Raw genomic sequence first — 12,565 nt, 5'->3', positions numbered from 1 at the left:
ATAAATATACAAGTAGTCAGAGGGTGATGCATGTTATTGATTTAGTACTATACTGGAATATTTCCTGGCAAAAAAAAAGCCTGCACATAGTCAAAGAAAATAGTCTAAAATCAAATGTATTATATAGTTTGGTTGCCAATGAAGTACTCCAGGAATACATATACTGCTTACTCAAAATAATTGGATTCAATATTCCAGAAAAGGAAAGAAACCAAACCAACAAACCAAACAGTGCACACTTTCTGTATAGAATATTAAGAATACAAAGTTTTGCAGAACAATAAACAACTTACTAGAATCAGGCATTATACGGAGATCTCCCTCCTTGTAATCATCTAAAAGTTGGTACATGTATAACACAGGGTCCTTTTCGTAGGTTATATAAAACCATGTATTCATAATGGGAGCTCGTGCCAACACCATCCCTCGCCACTCATCCTTAGAGCCATCTTCTGTTTCAAACATGTGTTCCACTGCTTTACCAATCATTGTGTCAGCTAAGTGGGCGTCACTGATTCGAGATGAAGCTAGATAAAGACAAAAAGTAAATTAACACTTGTAGCAATGTTAAAAACTAAAAGGTGTTACAAATATAAATAAATTACATTGAGTAATGCTAATTCCAAGCACAGTGAAATAAATAATATTTTTTTTATTCCAAGTCTATCTGGAACCTCCTGTAGACTATAAACTAAAGCAGTTATTGCTCCTCACTGTGCTACTCTTGGTTATAAAAAAGTGTTTCCCATCTAAGGGTTGCAACACAAAATGAGCTAATTGCACATAGAGATACGCTACTGTTAATACGTCTGGTGATCAGTCAGCATTTTATGATGAATTACAAATAGATCTTACAAAATATTAGATTTTCAATAAATTGCCAATAAAGAACCAGTCATTTGACAAAGTACTGACTTAAAAATAAAAGGTTATGTACTACACAATGCATAATCGTAAAGGCAAGAGCACTTTTCATTCAGAAAAAGCAGCAGAGTTGAAAGATTCAGACAATTAAAGACTGGGCACTACATAATTACTGTTATAGCTTTAATAGGCTGATAGACATTTTAATGTCAATTGTACACAACATAATATGAACATTAAGACTTAAAACCTGCATCAAAGCTCATTTGATATTGGCAAGTTTAAACTGAGCTGTGAATTACAGTCACAGGAGATAACACTACTTACCCCCTTTCAGTAGCTCTGGTCACCAAGCAGCCAGAGTTAGAGAGCATCCACTGGCTTCCCCAATAGATTCATGACATATGCAGTTGTTAGGCAAATCACCGCTTTCTTACTATAGAATACCAGAGATGTATTCCCTATGTGCAAGCAATGGTGAGGTCTCAAAAATTAAAACAAATACGTTAAAGGACTGGTAGCAAAGTGACTTGGACAGAGTGTGGGCAAACCTGCTTGAGGAGGAAGATGGCAATGACATGGGGACGGAGTTGTCATTGGTCACAGAGCATGTGACATAAGGAGGCAAAAGGGATTGAAATGCACTCATGCTTACACACTGAGCTACCACCCAAACCTTCTATTCAGTTTTAGATTAGACTCAACTTTATTATCATTGTACAGTTCCCATACAAAGACAATGAAACAGTTTGCCTCCGACCAGAAATACAGAAGCAATTGATAAAAATACAGTAAGATAGAGAATGGGACTCAGTAAAACTTATAGTGGTCCACTTTATAATATATCTAATATCTAAAAAATATAATCATAGTCTGCCTCAGAGTCTAACTAGTGGGTAAGTGATTAGCTTCTTTGTGTCATATCACTATAACAAAAACCTAATATAAAGGTGTACCAGGATAGAGAGGTATGGGTGTAAAAAAGAAGCATTTCGGTTGAAAAAACACAAGAAACAAAAGACAAAGGCACAGAAAAGAAAATAAAGTAATTTTTCTAAGGATAATATTACCTATAGGAAAATAAAACAATATAACAAATAGAGTTAAAAACAAAATGGCCACAAAAAAAGACACAAAATGGCAAGCATCTAAGAAAAGAAAACGCGCCAGAAAACAGAACAGAAAAGTGCCTTTCCTTTTTTTCACCAAATCCAACAATTAACAAAACAAACCTGGAGAAATAGACTATCTCTAATATTCCTCTAGAAGAAAGCATTAACAAAGTACAAAGGGAGGAAACCCAGGAATGAAGTCAAAGTGAAACAAGAAGCGAATATGATTTACTCAGACATCTAGATACACAATTCTGGAAATTAAGAGAAGAAATTCAAGCCAATACTATAGACATCAAGACAGAACTGCTGACCCTTAACCAACGATTTCTAGGAATAAAAGAAAAACTAAAAAGGACTAGAATATAGTGAAAACATCCATAAAGATGAACATCTGGTGCTAGAGAAAAAGATGGCTCACATGGAAGATAAACCGACAGAATTAGAAGACCGGTCAAGACGGAATAATTTAAGATTTAGAGTAGTACCAGAACAAATAAATCAAAACAATTTGGAACCATATAGAGGAAGTCTTTAAACACTTGAAGGTTGAATGGGACCATAGAATCCCTATGATGGAAAGATGTCAGAGTATATAAACCTAAAGGAGTCCCAGAACATCTCCCAAGGGACGTAATGATATGCAAATTCCTCTAGAATTAAGATGCAATAAGAGCCATAAGAAGTAATGGATGTACAGAAAAATATGAAACCCGAAAAATATTCCACAATTTGTTATGGTCAACCAGAAAAAAGAGGAAGACCTTTGCTGAAGGCACACGGACCCTGAGACAGAACAACATCAATTACCGTTGTGGGTTACCCACGAAAATTATTATAAGACATGAAGGGAAACTCACCTATAGGAATAGCGCAGAAGACCTGAAAAGCTAGCTAGATAAAAATTAAATTGGAATTGGCCCCAGCCATTAGCCAAAAATTGGGAGGCTCTAAACATTTAACGCCTTAAGGACACAACTTCTGATATAAAAGGGAATCATGACGGAATATTTCATTCATGTGTCCTTAAGGGGTTAAAGAAATGGAGAAGGAGAGGAAGAAGAGGGGTGGAGGAAGGAAGATGGAGAGAAGGGAGAAATAACAAGTAGTGGACATTTTTAACTTCCATGATAAATAAGGAAAACTTTTTTTTATTTAATCTATATTACACATTAGGGATCTATGGGATACACTAATATAGTAAATAGAATTTGGGGCAAATAAATAAACAAAATAAAGAACTATAGACCACAACTAAAAACGTATCAAATAGGCACTTCATAAAGGAATTAATGCACAATAAGAAGGAACATTTTTTACACTAGGATCATGAATAAGAAGGAAATGAAGATAGAGAAATTCACCAAAGAAAAAAGGGGATAAAGAGAAGGAAAGAAAAAAAAAAAGTTAAAAACACAGCAAATACACAAATAAATAGGGAGGACAGCAAAGTTGTCTACTCAAAATACTGTATGGCAGGGTTAGCAGCTATACATCACACTTGTTTCAGGTCAACCAATCTTCTTTTTATGTAAACACTAATAGAGAAAGCTTTTTTTGATTTCTATATATGTATGGTAACACTTGGAGAGAGAAAGCCCCAAAAAACAAAAAGAAACCATAAATCAAGTTGATTTCTATAAATGCCCAGAGGGATTAACACACCATGTAAAAGGTCTATAATTGTAGATTATTTGATCAAAATTATAAAAAAAAAACAAATAAAAAAAAAACCCCAAAACAATTGGGTACAAATTTGTGCCCTGCAAGAAACTCATGTGACAGGGGCACTATGGTCACCAGAACCACTACAGCTTAATGTAGTGGTTCTGGTGTCTATAGCCTGTCCCTGTAGCCTTTTCAATGTAAACGCTGCCTTTTCAGAGAAAAGGCAGTGTTTATATTGCTGCCTACTAAGACCTCTAGTGGCTGTCACTCAGATGGCCACGAGAGAGTACAGTGTCATACTTTCCTACATGGACGCGCTGAATGTTACCCCATACAGAACATGCGCAATATCCTCCCAATGCTTTCCAATGGGAAAGCATTGGCTTAGCTGAGATCAAAAAGACTGATGAACTCGGCAATGGAGGCGGGACAAGCCATGGCAAAACCTGCACAGTGTGGGGAAAAAGGGTGATTAAAAACACCAGGTACCTAAACAGACATACACTCTCTGACAGAAGCATAGGCACACACACACACACACAGGGGCATACATACACACACACTGACAGAGGCATAGGCACACACACACTGACAGAGGCATAGGCACACACACACTGACAGAGGCATAGGCACACACACACACACACTGACAGAGGCATAGGCACACACACACACACACTGACAGAGGCATAGGCACACACACACACAGACAGAGGCATATGCACACACACACACAGACAGAGGCATAGGCACACACACACACACACACACACACACACAGACAGAGGCATAGGCACACACACACACTGACAGAGGCATAGGCACACACACACACAGACAGAGGCATAGGCACACACACACACACAGACAGAGGCATAGGCACACACACACACTGACAGAGGCATAGGCACACACACTGACAGAGGCATAGGCACACACACAGACAGAGGCATAGGCACACACACAGACAGAGGCATAGGCACACACACAGACAGAGGCACACACACACACACACACACACACACACACACACAGACAGAGGCATAGGCACACACACACACACACTGACAGAGGCATAGGCACACACACACACACACTGACAGAGGCATAGGCACACACACACACAGACAGAGGCATATGCACACACACACACAGACAGAGGCATAGGCACACACACACACACACACTGACAGAGGCATAGGCACACACACACACTGACAGAGGCATAGGCACACACACACACACACACACAGAGGCATAGGCACACACACACACACTGACAGAGGCATAGGCACACACACACACACTGACAGAGGCATAGGCACACACACACACACTGACAGAGGCATAGGCACACACACACACACACACTGACAGAGGCATAGGCACACACACACACACACTGACAGAGGCATAGGCACACACACACACACTGACAGAGGCATAGGCACACACACACACACTGACAGAGGCATAGGCACACACACACACAGACAGAGGCATAGGCACACACACACACAGACAGAGGCATAGGCACACACACACACACAGACAGAGGCATAGGCACACACACACACAGACAGAGGCATAGGCACACACACACACAGACAGAGGCATAGGCACACACACACAGACAGAGGCATAGGCACACACACACACAGACAGAGGCATAGGCACACACACACACAGACAGAGGCATAGGCACACACACACACACACACACTGACAGAGGCATAGGCACACACACACACACACACTGACAGAGGCATAGGCACACACACACACACTGACAGAGGCATAGGCACACACACACACTGACAGAGGCATAGGCACACACACACACTGACAGAGGCATAGGCACACACACACACACAGACAGAGGCATAGGCACACACACACACAGACAGAGGCATAGGCACACACACACACAGACAGAGGCATAGGCACACACACACACAGACAGAGGCATAGGCACACACACACACACACACTGACAGAGGCATAGGCACACACACACACACACACACACACACACTGACAGAGGCATAGGCACACACACACACACACACTGACAGAGGCATAGGCACACACACACACACACACTGACAGAGGCATAGGCACACACACACACTGACAGAGGCATAGGCACACACACACACTGACAGAGGCATAGGCACACACACACACACTGACAGAGGCATAGGCACACACACACTGACAGAGGCATAGGCACACACACACTGACAGAGGCATAGGCACACACTGAGAGGCATAGGCACACACACACACAGACAGAGGCATAGGCACACACACACACAGACAGAGGCATAGGCACACACACTGACAGAGGCATAGGGGCACACACACACACACACACACTGACAGAGGCATAGGCACACACACACACACACACACACTGACAGAGGCATAGGCACACACACACACACACACAGACAGAGGCATAGGCACACACACACACAGACAGAGGCATAGGCACACACACAGAGGCATAGGCACACACACACAGACACAGACAGAGGCATAGGCACACACACACACAGACACAGACAGAGGCATAGGCACACACACACACAGACAGAGGCATAGGCACACACACACACTGACAGAGGCATAGGCACACACACACTGACAGAGGCATAGGCACACACACACTGACAGAGGCATAGGCACACACACACTGACAGAGGCATAGGCACACACACACTGACAGAGGCATAGGCACACACACACACTGACAGAGGCATAGGCACACACACACACACAGACAGAGGCATAGGCACACACACACAGACAGAGGCATAGGCACACACACACACAGACAGAGGCACACACACACACTGACAGAGGCATAGGCACACACACACTGACAGCGGCATAGGCACACACACACTGACAGAGGCATAGGCACACACACACACACTTTCTCAAACACAAATTTAAATTTTATTTTTATTTTTTTTATCCACCCAGCCTCTCTACCTTTTGGGAGCACTGAGTGGACGTTCCCTGGGGTTCAGTGGGGCTACTCTCTCTTCCTGTGTGTGATCTACCATGCAGCTCCACTCTGCTCCCTGTGATACCGGGGCCGGAATGACGTCATATTCCGGCTCCCGGCATCATTACACAGCGCGAGGGAGCAGAGAGGAGCCGCTGGAAGATCACTGCTCCTTCGCACACTGCCCCAGCCTGCCGCCTCCATGAAGCCCAGGGCGGCCGGCTACAACGCTACCTTATACATGCTCTTCCAGAACATTTCATTCTTACGCCAGAATAAATTTTATCTTGGGAAGCGTGACCATGCTTGTAAAAAATAAATAAAAATAGAGATACAGGATATAGCATGGTCAGATCATAGCCCTATCATTCTGGAATATAAAGATAATTTTTATAAGTTCCGCAAAGAGTGGCGCATAAAAGACTTTATACTACATTAAAAAAAAGAATAAATAAAAATAAAAAAACGCTTCTTTCGAGAAAATAAAAACAAAGGCACACCGGACATTACGGTCTGGTGTGCATTTATAAGTGTAGGTCACTTGATAAAAATGGTATCGATTGAAAATAAAAAAGGATTACCGCCCCTATCGAAACTATATATAACATTAAGTGAATACAAAAGGCAAAATAAATGAATACCTTCTACACAAACAGCAAATAAGATCGCAGAAATAGAAAACAGATTAACAACCAATTAATAAACAAAGCATCCAAACAACCAGAATTACTGCAAGCTAAATGGTATTTAAAAGGCAATAAACCAGAAACCATTATGTCCAACAAATTGAAAAAAAGATAAATATAAAAAAATAATATATAAAATAAAAGAGAACAACACTTATCTAATGGTTCCAGAAAAAATTGGAGGAGCATTTGAGATATTTTAACAGAATTTATATACCTTACCAGAATAAACATTTGGTAAGGCCAACCCTATCAATTAAAGGGACACTATAGTAACCAAAACAACTTTAGCTTAATGAAGCAGTTTTGGTGTATAGATCATGCCACTGCATTCTCACTGCTCAATTATCTGGCATTTAGGAGTTAAATCACTTTGTTTATGGACCCTAGTCACACCTCCCTGCATGTGACTTGCACAGCCTTCCTAAACACTTTCTGTAAAGAGTCATCTACAGTTTATCCTTCCTTTATTTCAAGTTCTGTTTTATTTAGATTTTCTGATCCCCTGCTATGTTAATAGCTTGCTAGACCCCGCAAGAGCCTCCTGTATGTGATTAAAGTTCAATTTATAGAGAAAGAGATACAATTGTTTAAGGTAAATTACATCTGATTAAATGTGAAACCAGTTTTCTTTTTTTTCATGCAGGCTGTGTCAATCAGAGTCAGGGGAGGTGTGACAAGGGCTGCATAAACAGAAAACAGTGATTTAACTCCTAAATGGCAGAGAATTGAGCAGTGAGCATGATCTATACACTAAAACTGCTTCATTAAGCTAAAGTTGTTTAGGTGACTATAGTGTCCCTTTAAGGCAAATAAACCAGCCCATAAATCTATAGACAAACTTAAAATAAAGATCACTGAAGGCCCAGATGGTTTTACAAATACATTTTACAAACTAATGAAAGATATACTAAAAGGGGAACTCACTAATATTTTTAACTACTTAATGGAAACAGGAGACTGTTCTGGAGAGCTGTTGAGGGCAAACATTGTGCCCATCCCAAAAGCAGATAAAGACCTGGAAAACATTATAGACCCATATCATTAATTAATACAGATATTAAACTACTGTCTTCCATTCTAGCTGATAGATTAAAAACAGTAATACCACAACTTATTAATAATGATCAAGTCGGATTTATACCAGGGAGGTCCTCAATTAACAACCTTATAAAAATAATAAACATACTGGAGGAAGCGGAGAGCAGTGGAACCCCTCTAATGTTTCTGTCAATAGACGCAGAGAAAACGTTTGACAGGGTTGGATGGGATTTCATGTTCGCAGCTTTAATCCGGTTTGGAATCACTGGACCAATCTTACAAGCCGTGACTGCTCTCTACAGCTCTCAATCAGCTAATATAATAGGGTCAGGATTTACATCACAAAATGTTAACATCAAAAACGGGATCAGACAAGGGTGTCTCTTCTCTCCTTTAATGTATATAATGGTGCTAGAACCCTTAGCAATTTTAATAAGACAGAATAAAACAAATTAAGGGATTCACAAATTCACTAGGACAAACTAAATTAAATATCTATGCAGATGACATCCTATTAACATTGGAAGAACTAAACACTGGGCTCCCCGAAAACAGTGACAGGCTAAAATATCTGAGTATCAACATAACTACAGAATTAACAGATTTAATAGAAGCTAACTTTCTACCCCAAGCAACCCACTGCCGACAAACCAGCCACTGCCAGCCAGCTCAAGATCATGTAAACTGAACTGAGTGCCATCATTTCAGCTTACATGGCCTTCTTCAAGGACGCCACCTCACGCTACACACTACTCATGATTGGCCTCAGTGGAGCACAAACTCAAGAAACTAGCAAAACACCAAATGGCAGCCACTGATAAACGGTAAACGCCTTAGAGAATCAACGGAGGCATTATAATTTAAAGATTCGGGACATACTGGATTCTGTAGGCCTTACTGATTTACCTCACTTCGTCCAATGCCTGATGTTCCTCCTGCTGTCGCCAAAACAAGCCACGGTGGTGGAGTTGCCTGCCTGCCGAAGCCAACAATGGTACCATAGGGTGCACATGCTGACCCAATTGTCTATTTCCACTTCCTTCTTAGGGCTGCAACTGTGGGAAGACCCCCTTGCAGTTTGAGGGCTCAATGCTCGCCTTGTTTCTGGACCTCCCTAGAAGCATCACTAGGTGGCGTAGAACCTTGCAACCACTCCTATGGCTACTTTCTTCAAGGAATATCCGCTACAGGTGGGGACTCCCTAAACAGCTTCTATTTACCCACCTGGGCAACTCCTATAGAGCATTAAGATGCCAGGAACTCAAGACCAACCTACACATATTGGGCCTAGTGAAGCCCCTGAGAGCGGAAGGAACGGGCCTTTCCGGCTTAGACCCTTCTGCTGTAACAGAGGTTATACCCAGAGCGGCTCAGCGTCCAACGCTTCCACACCCTAAGAGAGATATATCTCCTGTCCCAGAAATAACTGTCCAACTTCCACCTAATGCTGATGTTTTTACGTTCTTTTTATCTGTTTCTTTTCTGTTTGTTTTATACATGTACTGCTAGGACAGGGGTAGGCAACCTTAGGCACTCCAGATGTTGCGGACTACATCCCCCATAATGCTCTTAGACTCATAATGCTGGCAAAGCATCATGGGATGTGCAGTCCAAAATATCTGCAGTGCCGAAGGTTGCCTATGCCTGTACCAGGACATAGCACTGTCAATTTAAAAAATACGGCACTACTCACATAACTGATATACTACAGTTCTAACGCTTGTTTGGCTTCAACTTAACATCTCCTCCCCCCCCCACTGTTACCTACTAGTGTATACTTTGCCCACCATTGCGGTGACGGGAGGAAGGGTGATGTCCCATGAGGATCTAGCATTATTAAGGGACAACCATAGATGTGATCATACCCATTAAGGAACTGCTAGTAAGCAAATATTGGCTTATCATTCATGCTTCAATTTGACTCCACAAAAACCCATTCTACCAGTTTTCCTCTGATGATTATTTGCTGATACTGTAATTAAGTGTTCTTGCATAGCAAGACCACTTAAGGTTATCTCACATATATATTATTAAGTGTTCTCGCAAAGCAAGACCACTTAATGTTATCTCACATATATATTATTATTATTAAGTGTTCTTGCATAGCAAGACCACCTAGAAAAGCTACAATTTCTGGGGAAATTGTGTGAAGTGTTCTTGCTTCCACCAGTAGTCTACAACTGGAGTGGGCGGAGTAACTGTTAATTTTTATTTATATAGCACATTTAATTGCAATGTTGTTAAAGTGCTTCACAGTTACATTAAAACATACATTTATAAAAACATTAGCAGGCCCTGTCTATGACATCACTTGCTGCTGCAGCCTTGCACAGGCCAGAGTTTTTTCGCGGTTGCCATCTTCAAACGGTTGTATTTTAAAAACTATGAATTCTACAGCGAAGAGCTTTATAGTGTGAGAATCACAAGACCCAGACCTACATTTTGATGTATAGTATGTCTCTTAGATATTAATAATGAAGGCACAGTCGCAGTTTAGAAATTGCCCTTCAAATGTGATCTTTGCAGAGTGGAGTTTCAATGAATGTCAATGGACGGCGTGAGTTGCAAACAAATGGTCATATCTTGAAAACTATAATGACTATGGCTTAGCTGTGGACATTTTTAGTGACACCGCGGATAGCTGAATGTTTTGATATAAGATTTGTGTAGGTGGGCCTGAAAATGAGGGAGTGGTGGCAGTTTAGAAATCATGTCCTGATTTTTCAGCTTTTGACAGTTCCCACTCTAGCTTTGCCATTCATTCCTATGGGACAAATTTCGCCACAAGAATGACGATATTCCGAGAACCATTCGGCGAAACGTTCCACAAAGTAATAGCAATCCGATCGGGAACAATCTGCACGTTTTGGTATATTTTTGTCTATGTAGTGTAAAAACTGTGGGAGGAGTTAGGGTGGCAAATTTGGCTATAATAATAATAATAATAATATATATGTGAGATAACAGTAAGTGGTCTTGCTATGCAAGAACACTTAATAACTAGAAAAGCTACAATTTCTGGGGAAATTGTGAAGTGTTCTTGCCTCCACCAGTAGTCTACAACTGGAGTGGGCGGAGTAACTTATTATTTATTTATATAGCACATTTAATTGCAATGTTGTTGCCCAAAGTGTTTCACAGTTACATTAACCCCTTAACACCGCAGCCAAATGTACAAGTTGTGAACGAAACAAAACGTAAACAAAACCTGGCATTTGCGCTATATGTCTGTCCAACCGTAATTCACCTCTTTCATATTAAATGCACTCCCCCTTATTATATATCATTTTATTCAGGGGAAACAGGGCTTTAATTTAATATCAAATATTTAGCTATGAAACATATTTTAATATGAAAAAAATGGGAGAAAATAAGATTGTTTTTTATTTTTTTCGTTCTACATGACATTTTAACTGTCAATGTCATAATACGGTTTGCTTTTACTGCAATAAAATACACATATTTGTATTCAGCAAAGTCTCACGTGTAAAACAGTACCCCCTATGTACAGGTTTTATGGTGTTTTGGGAAGTTACAGGGTCAAATATAGCGTGTTACATTTGAAATTGAAATTCGCCAGATTGGTTACGTTGCCTTTGAGACTGTATAGTAGCCCAGGAAATAAATTTACATCCATAATGGCATGCCATTTGCAATAGTAGACGACCCAAGGTATTGCAAATAAGCGATGTCCAGTCTTTTTTAGTAGCCATTTGGTCACAAACACCAAAGTTAGCGTTCGTATTTGTTTGTGTGTGAAAAATGCAAAAACCGCCAATTTTGGCCAGTGTTTGTGACTAAGTGGCTACTAAAAAAGACTGGACATACCCCATTTGCAATACCTTTGGTTGTCTACTATTGCAAATGGTATGCCATCATAGGGGTAATTTTCATTCTTGGGCTCCCATAGGGGCATAAAGGCAACGTAAGCAATCTGGCGAATTTTAATGTGAAAAAAATTAAACACATGCCTTATATTTGACGCTGTAATTTTTTAAAACACCATAAAACCTGTACACGAGGGGTACTGTTGTACTCGGGAGACTTCGCTGAACACAAATATTTGTGTTTCAAAACAGTAAAAAGTATTGCAGCAATAATATCGTCCCTGTAAGTGCTGTTTGTGCGTGAAAAATGCAAAAAACTTCACTTTTACTGGCGATATCATGGTTGTAATA

At 40.7% G+C, this 12,565-nt stretch overlaps 1 protein-coding gene across 5 annotated transcripts in view; it reads right to left on the bottom strand.

Annotated features, from left to right (window-relative positions):
* SPIN1 (spindlin 1) overlaps positions 1-12,565 on the bottom strand; it is a 116,396-nt gene that overhangs the window by 4,710 nt on the left and 99,121 nt on the right. For all 5 annotated transcript variants that reach the window (XM_063454945.1, XM_063454949.1, XM_063454947.1 and 2 more), the window contains one exon: positions 294-527. In XM_063454945.1, the coding sequence (XP_063311015.1) occupies positions 294-527 (234 nt within the window). The remainder of the gene's footprint in view (positions 1-293; positions 528-12,565) is intronic.

Source organism: Pelobates fuscus, chromosome 5, assembly GCF_036172605.1.
Source record: "Pelobates fuscus isolate aPelFus1 chromosome 5, aPelFus1.pri, whole genome shotgun sequence".
Taxonomy (NCBI): Eukaryota; Metazoa; Chordata; class Amphibia; order Anura; family Pelobatidae; genus Pelobates; species Pelobates fuscus.
Note: the sequence above shows the minus strand (reverse complement) of the source record. Positions and strands in the feature narration are given on the sequence as shown.